Below are 22509 nucleotides of genomic sequence, written 5' to 3' on the forward strand. Positions count from 1 at the left end.
ATTGAGAGCCGTATGACGCTAATATTTTTTGAGATTTTGATTATTATATTACTGATAGTACCATCACTTAAAAGGTAACTTCAGTTGATTCTAAGATATTGGGTTATGCATTCATTTTAATTGACAAGTCTTAATGAATTGAAATATTTATTTTAATCATTTTCTTAATTTACATTCTGAAAAATAATTTTCACTCCAATTCGTAATCATCCATAGGCATGAAATGTTCATCACGAAATAAGATAATTTATGTTCGAAGTGAAGGTTACTATTCAATGGAAAGAGAACAAGCAGTATTTAAAGGTTTAACACTTTCGGAATGTGCTGATCGATGTACATTCAAAATACAGGTGGAAGAAGATTCTTGATTTATTAGCGTTAGTTGGTGAAGTATTCCTGATGAAACAAATAACTTCTAGCATAAAAAAATTTCAATAAATTTTCAAAATAACAGTAAAACAATAATAGTTTAACTAATTTTTAACTGAATTATTCAATAATTATATCAATTCGCTATAATGAATTGTGTTTTTGAAAGCAAAGGAAATGAAATTAGAAATGGATTAAAGGATTTACATAAAACCCATATTTACGCAATTTCCTATTATCATTTTTTTAATTGCAAACCTTTACTATGTGCTATTTTGAAAGGAACTTACACATACGCTTGCATTCAACCGCTGTATAATTTAATTTCTTTAGGGAGTAAATTGCACCTCATTTGAATACGATGCAATGCAATTGATATGTGTACTGAAAGAGGGCAGCGGAAATATGATGAGTGATGGTAGTCTGTTACCATTGAAAACTATCCGTAGTATATCATTATTTCAGCAATTCTGCCTTTCTGGTATGTAAATTTTTGAAATAACTTTGAGAGTATGATTTTTTCCAAAACTTTTGTAGCTAACAAAAGAAGTCTATGGAAAAGAAAATACGCTTTATGCTTTACATCCTGAATTCATAGTTGACTTTTAAATTAGGGGTTTTCCGAGTAGGACTGATTGTAAGCGAATAACAAACGATTTTATGATCACTGATTTTTCTTTTCCTTTTCCGCTTCCGTCTACTTACTTATCATGCAAGATTGTTTCTGCTATAAAAACTATAACTGTATTGTTAGTGAAATGTTGTTAAAGGAAGCTTTGAAAATCGTCAATGAAATGAACTGAGAGACGATCCAAATTGAGTAAATGAAAGTCGATAGTAAAACAATTTTAAGTATGGAAAATTATTGCTATGGTTAAAATAATGGTTAAACTTTTTTTATTTAAAAATGTTTTTGGAGATATTTCAGAGGAATACATATGTCCATCGCCATATATCTTCGAACGTCTTCCGAGACATGTTCTGATGGGAATCGCCAAAGAGGTTTGTTTGTTTGCTCCTCCATGGAAAGATATGAAATGAATTGAAAGATTGCATTTTTCTGAGTCAATATTGTCTTAATATTCTATTGTGAATTTTGCATAGGTATACTTTCGAAGTGTTGTAGGTGATGCAAGTTGGATCTATAGAGGAATGTTTAAACATGTGCTTAGCTGCTAAAATGACAATAGAAATCGAGTGCAGGTATCATTATACTGCAAGATTCTAAATTTGCTAAATTTAACGTCCAAAAAAACTAGATGTTTTTTAGAAAATTTCATATATTGCTATTTTCTAAAAAAAAAATAGCTTTATCTGAAACTGTTACTCATTTTCTAGCCAATGTTGGAGTAAAGTATCTCACAGAAACTAATTTCATTATAAGAGTAAAAATTTATTTTAATAATGTAACTATGTTTTTATTTCTTGAGGATAGTTGAGAAAAGTGTAATAAGCGTAAGCTTTCTTCGCGATCTTTTGATCACACTATGATGCCATTTCTGAAATGAAAACTATTCAGGTCAGTAATGTATTACTATGATACCGGGGAGTGTATTCTGAATGATGAGAATCGAGCAACAAGTATAGGTATGATAACTAATGATACGATGGACATGCGTGTCGATTATTTCGAAAATACTTGCTTCGACGGTACTTTTCTTTTTTTCATTGTTTTATTCTTTTGGCAAATAATTTTGTATGAATGATGCTGTGCCTTCATTCTATAACGATATTCGTTTTTTTTTTTTTTTTTTCTTTTTTGGAAGAGCTGATTTTGAAAACGATGAAGTAGTATTTAGGTACCATTACAATATCTGTCTTATCATTTTTTAAATCATAACTTATCAAATAGAAATTGCAGGTAGTATTTGACTTTTTTCCCTATTTTTCTGATGAAAATTTGGCCGTAGATAGCAGAACATGATGTTGACAATTTTTAATCTTAGAATCCTATAGGAATTGAACTCAGTGAATGCATTATGAAATTAAGCAAATGAAAACTTTCTCATTAAATATACGAATAATTTATCGAATAATTAAATAATTTTGCATGAATTTCACATTTTCTGTTTTCAGTGCAGTGTTCAGCTGATTTTACCACACATTGGGTCAAAGTGGGAAGATTCACGATCAGTGATAAATCAAATCTTGTAATGAAGCAAGTGACTAAGGAACAATGCTTCAATTATTGTCTTGTACCTAATATGAATCTCTTTCTAGATTTTTTCGGAAAAAAAAATAATAAAATTATCTGATTAACAAGTCTTTTAAAATTTATAGATCTTTTTTTTAATGTAATTACTGAAATAAATGTCTTGCTCCTCCTGATTTGAATAGGTATCGTTTAATTTTCCATTTTTTTCAGGAAAACAAAATTGATGACCAACGTTTTCCATGCAAATTGTACGCATATAATGAAAATAGAATGACATGTCATTTGACTTCAGAATCCGGTCTGATACATTCAACAACATTTGTTGATAATCAAGAGATATCTGATGATTCACAAAAATATGATTATTATGAAAAAATTTGTCTGAAAGGTAACTGAACGTAAAATATATTCTACATAGTAACAAATTTTCGAAGCATTGCTTACTAATCAACTATCTTTCTTGAAATATATTGTGAAAAGACAATTTTGATAAGTCAAACAAAATAGTTAATAAATGAACGGTTCAAGCAAGCAAGATAGCTGACAGGATCAGATTTTTCACACAAATCTCAGACTTTATTTCTCTTTTTTTATTTGTTCTTTTCAAATGATTAAATTTTAATTTTTTCTATCTCCAGGTTTAATGCGATGTCAGGATAGCAGTTTTGAACATGTTTCAAATCGTGCTTTATTAAATATCGAAAATAAGGTTGACTATTTTTCGTCTCTATGATACCCACCCTTGATATATGATGATTTAAATTTTGAACTTTATAATATTACAGATGATAACAACAAGTATGACAAGCTGCTTAGAAATTTGTTTACGTTCTGGTAAAGAATGCAGTTCAGTGATGTTTTTTAAGGCTAAGGTGATAATTAATATTCATTAATATATTAGTTGACAGTTATTTTTTATATTTTTGTAAATAGATAAAAATAATTGGTTAGATAGCGAAGGATAACAGATGAAATGCTAAAAAGATAAATGTTATCAATGAAAGGTAACTATATTCATAAGTATGAACATGGGGAGATTATGAACTTTTTTAGGATGAGTGTGTTCTGAGCAAGAAGAGTCAGTATTCAAGCAATGAACAACTTCGATACTTTCCAGAAGTCAGTGTTTTCAGGGATTATTTTTAATCAAAATATCTTATGTAAATTGATTTTGCACCGGGAATAAAATCCAATAATATTTCAGTGCGTTTTTATGGATAAATTAGTAGTGGTAGAAGCAATGTTGTAAAGTTTCTTCTGAAGCAAATGTACATTTAAATGGATGCATAAATCGAAAAGTTTCTTAAAATGATAATGAACTAATAAACATAAGCTTACAGATTCTTGTTACAGGTGGATTATTTCGATAATGTGTGTGATTATAGAGTTGCTATAAACATGTCTCTGGAAAATAAAATGATCGAAATTTCAACGCGAATACCAACAATGCACAGACAGTTAAATGGTATCAAAAATTTGTGATTGTGTGGAACATGATTTATATCATTTACTAATAATTTTGATTCGTTTGATTTCAATAAGCATGGAAGGCATGATGTTGAAGCAACTGATGAAAGTTGGATAATCATTAGCTGGATGTTTATGAAGCAGAAATTGAAGTAAAGTAGATAAATCAAATTTTAGTGAAAGAATACAAAAGAAAATTTTTAAACAAATAAAAGATATTCAGAACTGGAAACAGAATGTGGCGCAGCTGGCATTTTAATATCTGTATTGTTTTCTAAACCAACAGTTGGCGCAATATTTATCAAGGATCATTTTGCAACATGCCGCTCTGAATTTAACAATGCAATGAATGCAACAATGGAAATTGCACTGTCCACTCTTCGTCAAGATAATCCACCGTGTCCCGGCTATGAAACTGTTCCTTTTATCGCAATTTCACCTCAGATTTTTAATTTTTCAAAACGTTCGCCTTAGAAGGATTGAAAATAATATTACAGTATTCTAGAAAACTTAAATTTATGGGAAAAGTAGTGGTTATCATGCAAGTTTTGTTGCAAATTGTTGTGCTAATCATATCTGTTTTTTTTTTTTTTTTTTTTTTACTTCATATGGTTTCTTTAGAATCCCTCAACTTGGTCTTTCATTGTGGTAGTTCAAAAAAATGGTCTGGGAATACCAGGACTGATGACCGATGAAGATCGAGTATTCAATATTACATGCGATTACTCAAACGGTCAAACTATGAATGATTCGACTGAAGATAGCATGTATATTAGCATTTATTAACATATTATGATAGCTGAAAGTTAGATTAGATTATTTTTTTCGTCTATAATCTGTGTTTCTAATTCGATGTGAAAAAAAAAAAAAAAAAATTGTATAATAAGTATTCAAGAAGTTGAAACTATGCTAATTTCAATTAATTAAATGAATTTAAAAGAAAATTTGTATAAATATTGCAGTACTTATTGTAACTTCATTACAGACTTCTACAAGATGTATCACGAGATTGGTTATCTACTACCTCTTCTAATGATCATGTACGATTGACGGTATTTCGTGGTGATCAACCTGTGAGTACCGCTGTGATGGGTGAAGAATTGGAAATGAGATGGACAGTGATGCAAGACCGCGTGGATAACATTGGATTGTTTGTAAATCGATGTATCGCAGAACGTTTGGATGGAACACCACCATTACCACCTCCACTTACGCTTATTTCTGACGGGCAAGTATTATTTACTCACTCCTTTCCTAAACTTTTTCATACCTTGGATAAGTTAGTCCTATCCTTAACTATTGGAACCTAAAAGTAACCAGAGATCAACTATTATCCAAAGTATTGCTGAAAGCTGTCAATAGGTTTAAAAAAAAAAAAAAAAAAAAAAAAAACCTACGTTTACTTAAAGAGTTTTTAGGTGTATTGACAGTAAAGTAAGCCGCTTGCTAATGCAGCATCCAATCACACAATTTGATGGTGGTTTAAGGACTAAAATTAAAGTTTTTCGGTTTGACGGGTCACGTCGTGTTCGAATTCTTTGTTCTGTGGATATTTGTATTGAAGAGTGTTTACCGGTCTGTATTTCATTACTTTGAATTTTTAAACGTTGAGAAAGGGGATAGACGTTTTTCTTCGATTTGACGGACCACGTCATGTTCGATTCATTTGTTGATATAACAAAAAAGGAGCATGGTAAAGTTGAAAAAGGTTGTAAATAAATTCTAGTTTTTTAGTGAGAATAAATTTAATCTGAGGTTTCATTGAATTATGTGTGTAAAACGAAATGAATATTATGTATTGCCAAAATTTCCTGAATAGCTCGATACTTGTACTAAAAATAGGCGTACTGCTTTTTCAAGTTGCCATTTATCAGTTGCGTAATAGTTCGTGCCGCAAAAAACTACATACATCAGCAAAAACTATGAATTACAGGTTACTTGTAATAAAGAAGTAAGTGGCAGTTTGATAAATCCTGACAAGAAAAAACGTGAAACTTTTGTTTTCCCGACTCAACAGGTAAAATTATTTGATTTAATTTGCAGCTGACAAGTTAGTACCTCATAATAAGCAATTTTTGCATATGACATGAATTAGATTAAATTTTAATTTAGGCCTCACATCAACGAATTAAACGAGAAATTATCAGTGGGACTTTTACGATTGTCGAAGAAAATGGCGATCTAGTGGCTAACGAAAATGTAACGAAAATTGATGAGCAATCAGTAAATCAGAGTAAGCTAATTGGTATTTTGTGAACTGTTTTATTTGAGAAAACGAGTTTAATTTACTTCGCCAACTTTCGGCTTCATTTTTTAATAAACAAAACAGCATGTAAATTACATACCTTTGAAGCTAACGTTACTTTTTATATTCGTCTATTTTCGGTTTAATTTTAAATGATTTGCAGATATGGTACCATTACAGTTTCCTGATGACAATCAATTTTGTGTTCAAAATTTCTCATTTTTCATTCTTATAGCAGTTACATTAATACTTTTAACGGCGCAAATCTTTCTGCTATGTAAGTATACATGGCTTAAAACTCAAGAATCTGTTCTTTCTGGTAAGCTATTATTTCTATTAAGTTTCTCAAAATTTGATAAACATCTATGCATATTATTAAGGAAAAAAAATTAATTATTTGCCACTAATTTATGTTTGCAATATTTTGCCATCCATCACCATTACTGATTTTACAAAATTCAGGTAATGAACGAAACTGTAATATCATATCAACTCCTCAGCATGTTTATTTTGGTCATGAGGAATGTTGTTCTGCGGAATCGCATATAACATTATCCAAAATAATCAGGCAGAAATTTTTTTTTCCTTATGCTTATTTGCTTTTCTTATCGATTGAATCCATTTCAGTTGTATTTTTGTATCTTACAAATGATAATAAAGAAAGTAGTAGTATTATTAAGAGATTCAGTCGGTAACATTATTATTCTGTTAATGATAATTGATGATCATTTCTTAATTTATCTTTGTCAAAATAAAATTTTAGGACGGAAAATGAGGACACCAGTAATAGAAGACGTGTTTTTGTAACGTGATATAGTGTGCTATAAGAGAACAGTGTATTTGTGGCTTAATAATGGGGCAAAAATGTCACCATTCTCGCTTATATACATTTTTTTTTTTTTTTTTTTAATGTGACACATGTCATGGTTATTATGCTTGTATTGTAATTTTTTTGGTCTGATGGAATGCGCATATTGCCAAATAAGCAAATATGTATTCTTTTCGGATTTGCAAAAACAAAAAAAGGAAGTTCAGCAAATTTAACTGAGATAATCCTGAAGACATTAGCCTTTATTAATATGTATTTAGAAAAAAAAACTTGGCTAAATAAGAATTGATTTTTTTTTTTTCTAAGAAAATATAAGGAATTAGTTTTAATTTTCTAGTTGGTTAGTGAGCTTTAGAAGGGATTACATGACAAGAAAGGTGATTAAAATAGGCTATCATACTGCTTATGTCTTCTTCATCCCAATGCTATTAAACATTCATCATTCAGTGAGCCAAAATTGAATTTTCTCGAATTGTTCATGAAAGTATATCTGTGTTATCCACTTTATCATGTCACTTTCAGTCATTCTGAATATGAAATAATGCCACTAATAAATTACAAACCATTTAAAAGCTCTGTTATTTCAAATTGCCTTGCCTTCTCAAAATCTCTTCAGTTCATAATTATAATGCTTTTTCCTCACCATTATCGTTATTCATTGGATATCATCATTTCTTTATCACCTTTAAAATTCTAAACAATTTCTGGGAATTTCATAATTCATCATAAATTGATCGACTTCGAAATTTTTAGTAGGCTAATTTAGAATAAAATTAAAAAGCAATGAAAGAATGAGTATGATATTATTGATATCGAATTTATCAATTTTGTCATAATATTAGAAATTTTCGTTGGAAAATTTGTCTTTAAAAGAATGAAATTGTTAATTCTTAATATTTATTATCAAATATTTTAAATGTGGAATAGTGTACCAAGTGGTCAAACAAATAAAATCCTAAACAATTTTATTTTCTGGACGTTCACTATTCATACTAATGCAGTTTAAATTAACTTGTAAAAAATATTAAACTAATCTAAATATTTATATCTAACACTTATATCTTAGAATTATTTGTGGATTAGCGTATGAAAGAAGAAAAATTGGTGCTATCAGCTGATCGTAATGAAACTGGTACGTTCTTCTTTTTGTTACATTTGAATAACTTCAACGAATACTGAAGCGTACTTATGATCTAATCGTTTTAATCGATAGAAATAATTGTGATTAGAATTTTAGAATCATTATAACGGAATCATTATCCTTCATTAACTCAGATTAAAACAAAAGAGTCTTCAAATTTTAGAGAATTTAAATTTTCAATTCTATTCAAGATTTTGTATTAACTTTAACTTCTATAAAAGAAGCTACAAATCATGTTTAAGGAATTAACCGCACAACAAATCGAAGTACAATTTGGTTCACAGGGAGAGGAATCAGAGGAAAATGAGCATATGGATTGGTTTATTGATCGTCGTGCTGCAAATTATCGAGAACGTCGACGAATGTGTAGTATCAATGTCGCTTTTATGGTAAATGGTTTTTATTTAATTAGCATATTTGTGATGCTAATATGAAAGTTTCATGACAAATCGATTTCAATGGCATATTCCAGTACCTCCGTTTAAATAAAAAAAAAAATAACTTATAAATGAAACAAATCACGCGTACAATTTAATCGGTTGATGTAATAATTTCGCCTAAAACTCACAATTATATGAGGAATAGCAGAATTTATTGCATCAGTATGAAATTTTCAATATTATATGATTAATTAAAAATAATAAAAGAAACTGGTAGTGGCTTTAACCAGTCAGTAGAAAACTTCACTAAAACTTCAGTTGATTTATCACTGAACAAATATTTTTTTTAATAAGAATAGGAAATTGATACTTCTTAACTATTCTAACACTAATATCCCATATCTATGCTAAAAATTGTTATTGAAATAATAGAATGAGTGAAATTATGATACATATATATCATATTGCGCTTCTGTGAAAAAAATAAAATGTCATTTGCAGAAACTTCGACGATATATTCCAACATTTCCATACGAAAAACGTCTATCCAAAATAGATACATTGAATCTAGCAATTGCATATATTTCACTTCTTGAGAATCTACTGAATAGTGATCATCAAAACATGCATGCTTATTTGAAAGAAGCTCTTATAATGGCACGATCCGGAAATCCACAAGCACCACCTTGGAGTACCAGTGGTTTGTTAATTATTTTCTTAATGATTTTTTTGATAAAAGTTTTTAACTAGAAAGAGAAACACAACTCCTATCAATACAAAAAGGAAAAAGCTCAGATCTAACAGCTATGTTTAATAAGATTTAATGTGAATGAATCAGCTAACTTCAAGCTGATTCTTTACAAAGAAATTTTCGTAACAACCTGATAGTTTTTTGAAAAACGTATTTACAAACTTTATTTATAATTTCTTCCACATCGTATCATTCGTTTTGCCTTTTCAAATGATTTATTTAACTTCAATTCAAATATATTACAGATCTCATAGCACGTCTTAGTTGGATTAATTGGAAAAAACTGGGCATTAAACCGATGTGACACTATATATACTTTTAATTTTTTATGCAATGAAAAATAATAATAATGAAAATTTTTTAAATAAACAATGAAAATATTATGGATTACGTGCATTGCCGCCAAATACTTGTTCAACACCCGTCAAAATTGCATTTAAACTGAACGGATCATCTGGATTAGTGCAACGTGATCCGATCAAGGAATCCTGGAAGATCGATTTATGAACATCAAGATGCTAATATTTACAAGAAGAAATTTACCTGCTTATAGCCGCATAAACATTGACAAGTACCAAAGCGACATTCTGAGAAATTTGGACATTGCTTGCTGGTCACACATCTTTCAGTTAGATGTACTCGCCGTACACATTTATCCATGACAGAGACTTCATCGATTCCACAACTTTTCTCGCACGTTGCAAATCGACCATCATTACTCTACAAGAAACTGGTGATCATATCAAATTAAATCACAGCAATGAAAAATGACAGAATGTCTAAGCTGCGTTGTTGCGGCTAATGTCATTACTAATTTACACAAATATGAAAAAAAAAAATGACTAAGCTCTACTATTAGCCTGCACTACAATCAAAACATCTCACCGACAGCATTGTTTTGACAGTACTGTAGAGAACCACAACAATAATCATCATTGTTCAGGAAGCGAGCCTTTTGTTGAACCAGTATTGCTCAGAAAATTCATCAACACCCTAAAAGCACCTTTTCAAACCTACCTCGTTGTAAAAATCTTTGATTTATTGATATTTTTGTGGTACAGAAAGGGATAGCTACAACCTGATTTATTCTTTTCTAAGAAATGTCACAATAAGGCATCCTTTTCCATTCAGTTGGGCATAACTTCATATCTTACTGTCAACGATCGCTTGTAATTATTTTATCCAGAATTTTCAAACAAATCAGTTTTTTTTCACGTATTTTTCATGCCTAAATTTGTCTCGCTGAGTCTTCCTGAATCATTTCAAAGGAATAAACTACGCATTGCATTCACAAATATACAGTAGCAGTAAGAAAAAAAAAACTGTTCCAATGTAACAGTTGATCATCAAGAAAGTAAAGCTTAGTCATTTGGAAGAAAAAAAAAGAAGAATTATAGAAAAAAATCATATTTTGTATTACGCAACAACGACAGCTAAGACACATCGTATCACCCTACTTTCTTATACCTGATTCTTAATACTTATACAATATATATCTTTCCATTTTTGAATGATCCAGAAAGTTATAAGATGTTTCATCCAAAAAATTATACCATCTTTTTGATAACAATTAGAATGAAAAAGAAAGTAGGCAAATGTAGGACATTTTATTTATAAACCAGATTCACAAAAATTATTAAAAATTGAACTTAAGATATTCAAATTAGACTGCCTGTTTACGTACAAAAAATCAGTTCTAAAATTTTTATTAAGCAATTTTTAGGTGGAGATGAATATCAATAAAAATATTCTAGCATGCTATCAACTTCAATATTTATTGTTTGACTTGCACTATTAGATTCGAGTTGTCAAATATTTGAAAGTATCTGGACGAATACTTATTAAATGTAAATTTAAACGGAACTTACAGGATGAAAGCCATCTTTGCACTGACAAAATCCTAAGATACAATGCATAGTTACACCACCTTCACACTGAAATTAGAAATTAGTGTAATAACTAATTATTTTAATCTAAAAGTTTTGCAATGATTATCCAATATTGAATATTATTTAAATTAATATGTAGTCCTCAGACACTCATCATTTGTTGAATTGTTGAAATAAATTTAATTAAATAAGCTAAGGCAAAATTAGCAAACTGATAAAGTGAATGACAAAAAAAGAAAAAAGACCTGTTGATGAAGCTGACAAGGATCCTCTCTATGCGCTATGCTTAAACATTGATTATTAATATAAAGCGGAGTGGGATCACGACATGGTTTAGGACAACATAAACTCGTTTTCCAGCCAGGCTCTGAGATTGTGTAACAATGATGTGTAAGTGGTCGACATCGATGTTTCTCGGAGACGCCCATATCGCATGATTGCCTTAAAATTTGGAAATAGCGGTTCACTTATAGTATAATTAATTGTAATATTCATGGGGATAAACTGAAAATTTTAACTCGATATAAATTTTTTCTTAAATTTGCTAAAAGAAGAATTATGATAAAGAATATAGCACACATTAGATCAGGTTCTCCATAAGGACATTTCAATTTGCAGCAATGTCCGACGTACGGACTGCCGTACACTACGCATCGATAACCCAAAGGACAGCTATCTGTTGATGCAGCATTTTCGAGCATATCAATATCATTGATAAAAAGACGTCGACAAGCTTGCTGAGGTTCTGTTCCATCCGGACATACTGAAGATCTTTGATTGGAAGGAATTACAAGTTCGCTTCAATTTCTTGCACATTTTATATAACTTTAAGCAATGATGATTTCTACCAAATTTCATCTCGAATATATGAAATGATGCATTTTAAATCACTGCACAGTATGAAAAAAGCTAGTTTCAAGTTTTTCTTAACTTTTTTTTTTTTGGAAAACTAATACAAAAGTAATGCTGTGAAATAAAACTTAACATTAGAAGATGTTTGAAATCACTTTCTTATCTTTGATGTTTTCTTGAAGAAAGCTATGGATAGAAATGTTAAATTGCATTAATTAGATGAAATTAAATTTCTTTCAAAATATACACGCAAAACATCGCTGTTTGGTTACATCACGTGTAGTACCGGGCGCACATTGACATACTCCAGCGATACATGCATTGAAGACATCAACACACTGATTGTCCTTTTCGCAACTTTGTCCCCAATGTGCTATTTTCTGACATTCCACTCCGTATAACTGCTGCCCTGATGGGCAAGCTGAAAAGTATATAGCTATAAAACATTCTCCAGCATATGGAATAAAATTTATGCAAGAAAAAAATTTTAGAAATTTAAAATTTATACATGGAAAAGCTTACATACAACACATTTTCCGTTTATAATACTCCCACCCCAACATTCACATTTCCCATCTCGACAAAGAAGCGGTGGTTTGCAATCTCGCTGACAGCTGTCACCAATTTTATTCGGTGCTGAACAAAATTGTGATCTTCAAATGCTAAGAACTATCAAAAATATTAAATAATAAATGAACTGGAGAATTTAGTGATCAAAAATTTGTAAAACCACCAAAAAGTTTTGATAAGAATGTTTAATTTGAAAAAAAAAAAAAAGTGAGACAGAAATTTTTTATATTAATTATATCAACCAAAGAAAATTTTCATAAATTACTTAATCATAAATCATTTTAATGTCACATTCGAGTGAAAATTTAAAAAAAAAAAAGTCAATGGTACCTAATCTACATATAGTCGTCTGTCCATCAATATCAAATTCCTCGAAATTTGTTGGACATGTACATCGCTGTTCCCGGCAAACACTATTCATACCATAACAATCTTCATCAAATAAGCACTTACTACCAATCAATTTCTCTATAATCGGTATCATTACAACACCAGTCTAATTAATATCCAATCTCTGAAATTCTCCCTGTGATATCTTAAAACGTTAGCATATTAAATATTATTACTACTATCATTTCTACTTATTAAAGTTATCCGGAAATATTTTCCCATAACTGAAAAGGGATGATATAATGAAAAGCTATACGTGAATTAATGAATTTCGTCATAATAACTTACGTGTGCAAGGTACATCAAAACCATGGGAAAGTTTGGTAAAGTGAAGTAAGGCTGTTGTGATGACACTCAAATAGTACGTCGCCATTTACATTCAATGGAATTATTCGTTTCGATAATACATGTGCATGTATCTGTATATGTGTATGCATATATGTATGTGTATGTATGTGTGTGTATGTGTGTGTGTGTGTGTGTGTCTGTTTGAGATGAAGAATGTATTACATCTTTAGGGAGATCTGGGTCGGTGAGCGACCATCAATGTGACAAGTTTTTCTTCTATATACATCGATAACCAAATACCTGGAAGGTATACACACGCGCACACAGAGCAAGCTGATCCATGATTGTTGTATTGTTTCAAGCTATGTTATTAATAAGAAAAACTGAAATTGATAATTTTCGAGGCATTTTAAGCACAGTAATGAAAAGGTAAAATTTTAGAAGACAATTCAATAAATAATAAAAATTGGTGAGCATTATTGATAGAATTCGATTTTTTTGAAATATTCGAAATATTCGTCTCTTGCGTAAATGAAAAAAAAAAAAAAAAAAGACTAACCAATCTTTTACCAATAATTTTTACATTTTTATTTCAAAAACATTTCATCTAAGCTTGCTTATCTTCAATAACTTAAGCGATGATAAATATTTTCTGCTCAACAGTGAATTATGATGGATAGTATAGCTATAAGTTAAATGATTTTATTGCTAAATGAATAATTGAATTATTCTGGCATGTTGAAATTATTATGAAACTTGCTAAGATGAAACATAGAATCTAGTATCTTGATTCATCCTAAACGAGTCCTAACCTGTATTTTTTTTCCAGTTGACACTGTTATTGTTGTTGGATAGTTATAGTGTATAATTTAAATGATTTTATTGCTAATAATACTTTCTAATAAACACTGATCTGTTTCAAAAATGAAAGTGGTTTTTATTACTGTCAAGACATCTGCATAAATTAACATGAAATATCATAAGAACACAAGCTTCATTTATTTTTAATAATTAAAAAAAAAAAAATAATGTTGTCTTCTTTTCATTTTTTGAAAACGTTGATTTTCTGTAATAAATGGTTAAAGAAAAAAGCAAATAATCTATCCATTTATAACACATCTTTCAAGTATTACCTAAAAGACAACCAGATTTTTTTAAAGGACAAAAAATAAATACAACAAATTTCTGTTTAACGTATCTTTGCTATGAGTAACCATTTATTAGTAATTCAAGCTGACATGTAATATTAAATTATCAGTCATATGCAGTTTTGAGAATAAATAAATTTCTGTATTTCGGCTCTAATAATAAACAGACAACAGTAACTATCATAAAAATATTTTTTACTGTTTAGAAATAATTTATTAAAAGCTATTCTAACTTGTATAAATATAAGATTTTTTCTCTACTGTTACTTCAACTTAAAAAATAGACACTTATCAATTATCATCCCTAGCATCCAAATAAATGAGCTATACTATTTCTCCTTCCCTTTATATGCATCATAATCACAAAAAAATTATGAAGATTAGCAAAACGATAAAATAATTGAATCCAAATATTATTTGAATTTTTTTTTTTAAAACGAATTTTATATCATATGCAATTGTTGATATAATGATGGAAATGTTGAACCAGTTTTACTTAAAAAGAAAGAATGAAACAATGGAAAGAACAGTGGTAGGCAGCAAATTAACTAAACCTCAGAAATAGGAAGAAAATCAAAAAGAAAAAAGACGAAAAACGATATATTGCTATTAATCAAATTTTGCTCAATTCAATTTTTCATTATCGCAACTCGATTTGAATATATGTTGTGCATTTGTCTTTCTCGGTGTAATTTTCCTATCAAAATTTTCCAAAATTTTGCCAGAATTGGTTGAAAAAGATAGAATTATATACTTTAAAAAGAAGTAAAAAAAAAATAGTTATTTCCTCTTTCCTGGTATATTTCATCAGATAAAATTCGAAGTTTTTATCAGTTTTTTAGGTATTTTTAAAATTTCATGAAAAATTAAACAATAATAAATTGTTTGCAAGTAAATCCTTTAAAGAATTCAATAAATAACAGCAAGATCAGCACCTGCTAAATGCTATTGATCACATAACATTGGACAGGATCATGGAGGGAGTGTTACTGAGGAAAGTGATAAGTGAATGGAAGAAATGCTCCGAGTCTAACGTTAACGATGCAGAATTATGATACGTATGCGTGAGCTTGAAATTCAAACGCTTTCGCATCTGTATCCTTCGATAGATTCGCAACGGAGGCTCGGAGCCACATGATTAATAAGACATAAATATGAGGAGTATACTGTATGATAACTTCATAAGGAGTATAACTGTGTGATAACTGTCTCTTCCCAAAGAAAAAAAAATTGAATGCTATTTTTCCACATAAAAATTTTGCTAATTTCATTAATATTCATTATTTTTGAACTTGAATAAGACACATAGAAGTGATAACTTAATCCAAGAATTTATTTAACAAAAAAAATTTTTCTTTTTTGGAATAATGAAAAGTTGCCTTGCTACACATCATGCATTTTCCCTTCCTTATTATCACAGTATTTATTCCAAAGAGTTTTAGCAAGTTCATAACACGGTAACTCCCCTGCATGTGTTGCAACCATACGTAATAAGAAAACACCATCTTGTCTAAGAAAATGAAATACGAAACGTCGCAGTGATTGACTGTCTACCATTTTGTAACCTTCAATGCCTGTCAGATACTTTCCAACAAAATTCAATTGCCTGTAATTGATATCTAATAAATGCTAGTTAATAGTTGGGAAATTACTGCTGAGAATGATGATCAAGTAGAGTTCAAAAACGAAAGTATTTAAATACTTCTAATAAGCTGAATGAAGTTGGCTGACTAAATGAAATATAACAGATTAAACATGACAGCATTATAATATGAGTCTAGATAGAATAACTTGAATATTTATGTCAATTTTCCAATTGTATTTCAAATATCATTTAGATTGTCTCTAAAACGTTTTCATGAAAAAGCTTCTTGTTTTGTTTCAGTTGCTGAAGGTACTATGATTGAATATAGAAGTCTAACTATTTTGATGAAGCTTAAATAAACAAGATATACTAATCAAAAAACAAGGAGAAGTCTAGTAAATGGCATTTGTAATTTATTAAAAAGTTGGTTTAGTTAATATAAAATATTTGAGGGACAGAGAAAAAAAAAAAAAAAAATGAACCTGCTAGGGACAATGGAAATATATATCCAATACAAAAGAGAACAAACTGTAGCACCAGCTAGCAAGAAATACCAAAACCATAGAAAGAGGAATATTTTCTCGTTGAACATATTGATCATGAGAACGCATTGTACGGTATGTCGATGAACATTGCCAAGTACCTACAAAAAAAAGTGAAAAATTTAAAAAAAATGTGAATTGAAAAGAAAAGAACTGAATAATTTCAATGTGATACAATCGAATAAAATCAATTTAAATTGAGTTCAATTAAAATTCATTGATTTTTCGACATGTATTTAACTACTGCATAAAACTTGCTAAATAACAAAAAGGAACAAAGCAAAAAAGCATCATCTTTTCAAATAATGACATCATCCGTTCCTAATGAAAAAGCATTTTTTTGTTCCAGTTGTTGAAGATGATATGATTAGATATCGAAGTTAGGAACAAAGATTATTACATGTAGCTGAGAGGTTCGCATAGATATTACGCGAACTTATATTGATAAGATTGTTTTTAAGTTAATAAATAGGCGAATCAAATCAATGTATTGTATAATTACATACTTCCAACTTTATATGCTTCCATTTAACCTAATGTATAAAATAGAAATATTTTGCATATAATTATGCACATAAATATCCCACAAAAAGTAAATACTTACTTTCACTTCAAAATCGCACAATGTCACACGTGGAAAATGACCAGATTCTTCCCATTCTCGTCCATTCATCAAATCATTCAACACCTGTCAAATGAATCTTATTATTGTTATGAATCATTATTTTTTCTTATTATTCTCATGATTAATAATCTTTCATTAACTTGTTAAACATCACAGTTAGGTGAACTTCACTGCAATTATTTTTCCTATTCTTTTATAATTACTGAAGTTATTCGTAATGATTCTTAGCTTGGATATTTATAATATTTACAAAGGTAGCGCTAAGACTTGACATTTCAAATATTCAGTGTTTCGTATGTATAGGCAATCTTAAATTTTCAGAAATTATAATTTTGAAAAAGAAAGAACGATGATTTAACTTATCCATCTTCCAATATGCAAAAGTATTTTCTTTTAAAAAAGAGGGAAATTTCTTGCAAATTTCTATGGTTTGATAATTACTCGTCATAGTTATGCTCATTAGCAAAAAAAAAAAAAAAACGATGAAACGAATTTAAGTGGCGAAAACTTATAAATCAGCATACATTTAACAGTGTGTGTTTTAAAGTATTTAAACAGCTCTGAAATTTGTCGAAAAGAATGCATATTTCGAAAGCCAACCTGTAATCCATACCATTTGCTACGATTGCCCAAAAATGTATTGAGCAAGAAAATTTGTCCGACGATATTTACCGTGTAAAGGATTTTCACCGAAATGTACAAAAATGTTACAGCGGCGCCACTGCTACGGGTACAAATAATCAAATTTAATAATTTCAATCGATTTCCACCCATCTGAAAGGAACTTGTTAGGTTCAGAATGCAAAAGTATAAGCAGTTCTCGTTCCTTCGAACAATATAAAGCTGTTAAAAATCAAAAGCATTATGCCAGCATCATTTCAAAGATGTGTTTAAGAAATCAAATTTAAAGCAATCATAAATAACAAGTGATACATACATGAAAATTTTGACAATTTTTAGCAAACTGAAATAATAACTTAATAAGTTGATGAAGTAAACGAACCACTTGATGTTTCACATGAAGTGCCTCCTCGACGTTTGTAGCAATCGTTTGCAAGGCTTTATTTCTGGAATCCAAATCCAACAATCGTGAATCGCATGCCATTTGCACCAATGATTGCACATGGATGCCTGAAAATTAATTTAGCAAACGAAAAACGAGCAAATTGAATATGCAAAATGAAAAATGAGGAATTCAGAAGCATTCATTAGATGGAAAATCAAAATTCGGGAAATAATTTTTTGCGTTATCTTGTTTGCTCTTCAAAAGCATAAAAATTGTCATACGGTAGGAGTGAAAAATTATTGTAATTCTCATGATTTTGAATAAGAAAAATTTGTGCAAATTTAGATATTAAGTAATGCTAATTAAAATGAAAATGTAATTTAGCACAAATGCTATCACCTAATAAGCAATAAATGTATCAATTGTAGAATGAATAATTAGTGTGAAATAAACCTGATTGCCAATTAAGTAGCCTCCAAACGATTGTAGGTACATAGAAAAGGAGTGCTTCCAAAGCAAGTACAAATGGTACCCATTGGTAATATCCAATTTGCCTATTTTCTCGTTCAGCATAATTATGAGGAATATAATCGTGCAAGGGTAAAAAATATGTATTTTGTACCCAACAATAATTTTCTGTATACTGTTCCATTGGTTCTGTAAACGTTGCAGGTACCCAGCACTGTATCGGGAAACCTAGATAAGTTAAGAAATGATTAACGATTATTTATAGTAATCATTTTTAATAGTTATGGCATTATTCCTATGATATTAAAATAGAAATAATCTTTAATGCAGAAATGACACATATCATATACGGAATACAAATTGAAAGATAAGGAATGGAGAATTTGAAAGTAATAAATCATTACTAAGTATTACTTACTATCAAACATATCAAATGTAAATTGAGAAAGAGTAACTTACCAACATACTGCTTCGCAGATACAAGAATAGCGAACACTAAAATGTATATACAATAATTCAATGATGTAAAGAAAGATCAGTTCAATTTTTTAACCTCATATTTATCTATTTTTCATAATATTTGTAAGTTATAAAGCTATTTATGATATTTATTAAGCACAGAGCTATTTCTATTTCTGTGTAACTAAACATTTTTTTTTTTTTTTCAACTCTTCAATAACCTCATTTGGATTATTTGATACTTTACTATAAAATATAGTAAATTTCAGTAATTAGATTTTTGAAATAATGAAAAAAAAAAATTAAAATAGCGTAATTAAAAGATTATCTCATTAAAGATTATTTCATTTATCAAATTTTAGAAAAATTCAAATTTAAAATTTTATCTCATATTTATTTATATTAAAACGAATGTTAACTGCGCATTGATATAATTTCAGTACTTCACTTTTTGCTTGTTTTCCATTCAGTTCTAGTAAACAATAATTTCAAGCATAACTTATAGACTTGTTCACTCGTACTGTAAAAAAGAATTGGAGGGGGTGAGATAAAAAGGACATAATTAGTTCGTTTTAATGATTTCTTTTTTATCTATGAAAAAAAGTGACTACTTTCACTTGAAATGCTTCCACTGATTGCTTCACACTCGCACTATTCAATTCATTTGTTAATACTATGCTGTATATAACACCAATTGTTTTGCCTTAACATTCTCATTATTCATAATGAAAAGAAAAATATCAGTGCATACTTCATTTTATTCTTTTTCTCTCTTTTTTACTTTGAAATATTTCTTTAAGTGTTTAATTTTCTACCAGTCGTTTTATAATCTTGAATACATTTTAAATTAAGTTAAAATTGAAAAGCTTTAAAAGGAAAAATTAGAAGAAAAGAATTATGAGATGCTAATAATTAAAGAAAAGCATAAGTTTGAATTGCAAAAAAAAAAAAAAAAAAAAAGAAATAAAAAAGGAATCTTAAAAACTTTTATTTGAAAGCTATGAAAAAGTGGCTTAAAAATGTTGAGGATCATTAATTAATAATTAGAAGAGGTGGTTATATAATTCAAGTAAATATCGTTAAACTTAATGCACACTACTACTGTTACATTTTAAGTTAAGTTAGAATCGAAAGGCTTTAAAAGGGAAAATAGAGGAAAACAATTATGAGATGCTAATAAAAAAGCTAATGCCTATTCTAAGCATATATTTTAACCTGCTACTACATTGACTACAATCGGATATCCATCATACATATGCATATATACCTACCATACATATATTTTATGTTAATACAAAATAACTAATATGAATAATAAATTACCAGTAATGATTGAAGTGGTATAGTAGTAGTTGAGTTTATCGATAATATCATCGTCCACATGAAATTGTATTGATTTAACAGCACTAGCAAAATAATACAATAGCATCGCCTCTTTACAATCCACCAATCCACAACTGTCCGCTATTCTTTATCTTCTTATCACACCATTTTTGCTCAAATGATCCAAAATCTTTTAATTCTGAAGGGAATGAAACATATTACAAAAACAAGGAAATTGGAAGAAAAAAAGGTCTGATCGATTAATCAATCTTCAATCCTTAGACACAGAAATATTCTACAATTATAAGTTAAATTTCAGTTAAATTCATCGTTTTAAAATAATCAACGATTGATATGCTAATTTTGAATGAATTTACAAGATTTTGATGAGTTTGAATATAGTATAAGAATAATTATAACCTATTTTTGTATCACTGATCGTTTTGGGACAATGATTCCAGTATGAATTTGCAAGATTCTGATGAATTCGAGTATATGATGAAAATAGTCATAACCTATTTTCAAGATAATGCTTCTTCGGATTGTTGTATTGCTATTTACCCAACAGAGATGCAATATGACGGTGTTGTGAAATTCGTGTTACTAAAATTATTCACAGTAAAGTAAAAGACACCAGTAAAGAATACGCTCTTTTCGATTAAATTACATTTTAAAATATCATTTAACATCTTACCCGTTACACATTATAACATTTCAGATATTAGAATGCTTCGGAAGTGATTGCAAATATTGCCTTTTTCCTTTTCGCCTTTATCTTAATTTAATGCCAAAGAACCAATTGTTCTTGTCCTAATGTTTAGTATTACTTACTGAGACGTTTAAAACCAATTTGATTCATTATTGCCTGGTGATAAAATTGAATGCTTTCTTTAACACATGGTGAAACATTAAATCTGCTGCAAATTCGGGGAAAAAAAAAGCATAAAGTTGCACATGAATTTCAGTTAATATTATCGATTTTTCAAAGAGAAAGAGGCTTGTCATATTAATGGACCACTGGGAAACCATTTGAAAATTTTGCTTAAAATTTTGAGTAAGATTTTAATGGCAGAAAAGAAAAATTGGTGTGAGAACATTTGCAATATATTTGTGAATAATTGAATTGGTGATGAATCTCATTTGATTGATAGTGATGATGAAGAGGATTTGAGGAGTGAAATGATGTTAAGACTAAAAGATGAGAGGATGATACATATCAGTGATTTGATATCTCAGTGCAAAATGTGTATTTCGATTATATAAGCAATTACAGGATAACCTGATTTATGTATGCAACACCATTAAGCATGTTTAATCGCTTTGCACACCTTTTTTTTCAATGTAACAAATATTCTATCTCGGAAATATATCCACGGTGCAATTTATCTTGAATGCTATAGATGTGTTTTCATTTTATCATTTGTCAATTTTCAAAACTGATAACGAAATTATTAAGAATACAGAAATATGGAGGATATCAAGGAAAATAAAGAAAAAAAAATTATGGATATATGAAACGATCTGATCACTGCTATGTGTTTATACAATTTTAAAAAAAAGATTGTTAATTCTTTTTGAATTCAAAATGAATAAATGGCGCTTAAAAGTATGGTGGTGAGTAAGATACACTGTCTCCTATCAATTATCCCTTGTCCTCCATTTTCTGACCATTAATTAGATAGGTAACATTTCCAAAATCACGGTTATTTGTAGCAACCAGTTGTTATAACTTTCGATGCACCACTATCAGTCCAATATTTCATAACTAATAATACATAATTTATAAACTCTTACAACTGCTAACTGTTACAGCTAACTGAAATCCTTTTCTTTTTTCTTGAACTCACTTATATTTATGCTAATCTTTATAATTTTATTTTGTTCACTGTTCATTTTATCATATTTGATTTGCTATATTTGAAGTCAGTTAAGCTATCCCTAATTAACAATTCATAATTACTATTATTGAAAATGGAAGTAACAGGATAGTTTGCATTGTTTGGGCTTAAACTAAATAACTGTCTTCT

The 22509-nt window shown here is 29.2% G+C and overlaps 4 protein-coding genes across 5 annotated transcripts; 2 read left to right on the forward strand and 2 right to left on the reverse strand.

Annotated features, from left to right (window-relative positions):
- Nucleotides 1–275: 275 nt before the first annotated feature.
- On the forward strand, nt 276–7048 carry Bma-cutl-17 (Uncharacterized protein; the record flags this gene model as incomplete). Its single annotated transcript, XM_043073432.1, has 20 exons — nt 276–350; nt 703–850; nt 1298–1371; nt 1496–1572; nt 1889–2019; nt 2446–2564; nt 2735–2912; nt 3163–3233; nt 3310–3396; nt 3578–3643; nt 3878–3989; nt 4215–4408; nt 4613–4758; nt 4977–5219; nt 5410–5566; nt 5925–6008; nt 6104–6224; nt 6400–6555; nt 6699–6804; nt 7000–7048. 20 exons carry the CDS (start codon nt 276–278, stop codon nt 7046–7048), a joined length of 2394 nt encoding a protein of 797 aa, XP_042929366.1.
- Nucleotides 7049–8188: 1140 nt separating this feature from the next.
- On the forward strand, nt 8189–9641 carry Bma-hlh-13 (Uncharacterized protein; the record flags this gene model as incomplete). Its single annotated transcript, XM_001899585.1, has 4 exons — nt 8189–8197; nt 8449–8595; nt 9088–9286; nt 9583–9641. The coding sequence occupies 4 exons, from the start codon at nt 8189–8191 to the stop codon at nt 9639–9641; spliced, it is 414 nt and encodes a 137-aa protein (XP_001899620.1).
- Nucleotides 9642–9717: 76 nt separating this feature from the next.
- Nucleotides 9718–13411, reverse strand: Bm5088 (Uncharacterized protein; the record flags this gene model as incomplete). 2 transcript variants are annotated; one of them, XM_001899584.2, is made up of 9 exons in its annotated part: nt 9718–9825; nt 9881–10057; nt 11206–11271; nt 11472–11667; nt 11806–11989; nt 12326–12499; nt 12601–12714; nt 12979–13116; nt 13327–13411. In XM_001899584.2, the coding sequence occupies 9 exons, from the start codon at nt 13409–13411 to the stop codon at nt 9718–9720; spliced, it is 1242 nt and encodes a 413-aa protein (XP_001899619.2). The 2 variants fall into 2 exon arrangements, with proteins under 2 accessions (XP_001899619.2, XP_042929367.1); XM_043073433.1 differs by lacking the exons at nt 9718–9825; nt 9881–10057 and adding an exon at nt 10277–10330.
- Nucleotides 13412–15857: 2446 nt separating this feature from the next.
- Bma-unc-9 (Uncharacterized protein) lies at nt 15858–20588 on the reverse strand (the record flags this gene model as incomplete). Its single annotated transcript, XM_043073434.1, has 8 exons — nt 15858–16080; nt 16542–16702; nt 17206–17289; nt 17827–18000; nt 18230–18357; nt 18686–18928; nt 19160–19195; nt 20483–20588. The coding sequence occupies 8 exons, from the start codon at nt 20586–20588 to the stop codon at nt 15858–15860; spliced, it is 1155 nt and encodes a 384-aa protein (XP_042929368.1).
- Nucleotides 20589–22509: the final 1921 nt, after the last annotated feature.

This window comes from Brugia malayi, assembly GCF_000002995.4.
Source record: "Brugia malayi strain FR3 genome assembly, contig: Bm_v4_ChrX_scaffold_001, whole genome shotgun sequence".
Taxonomy (NCBI): domain Eukaryota; kingdom Metazoa; phylum Nematoda; class Chromadorea; order Rhabditida; family Onchocercidae; genus Brugia; species Brugia malayi.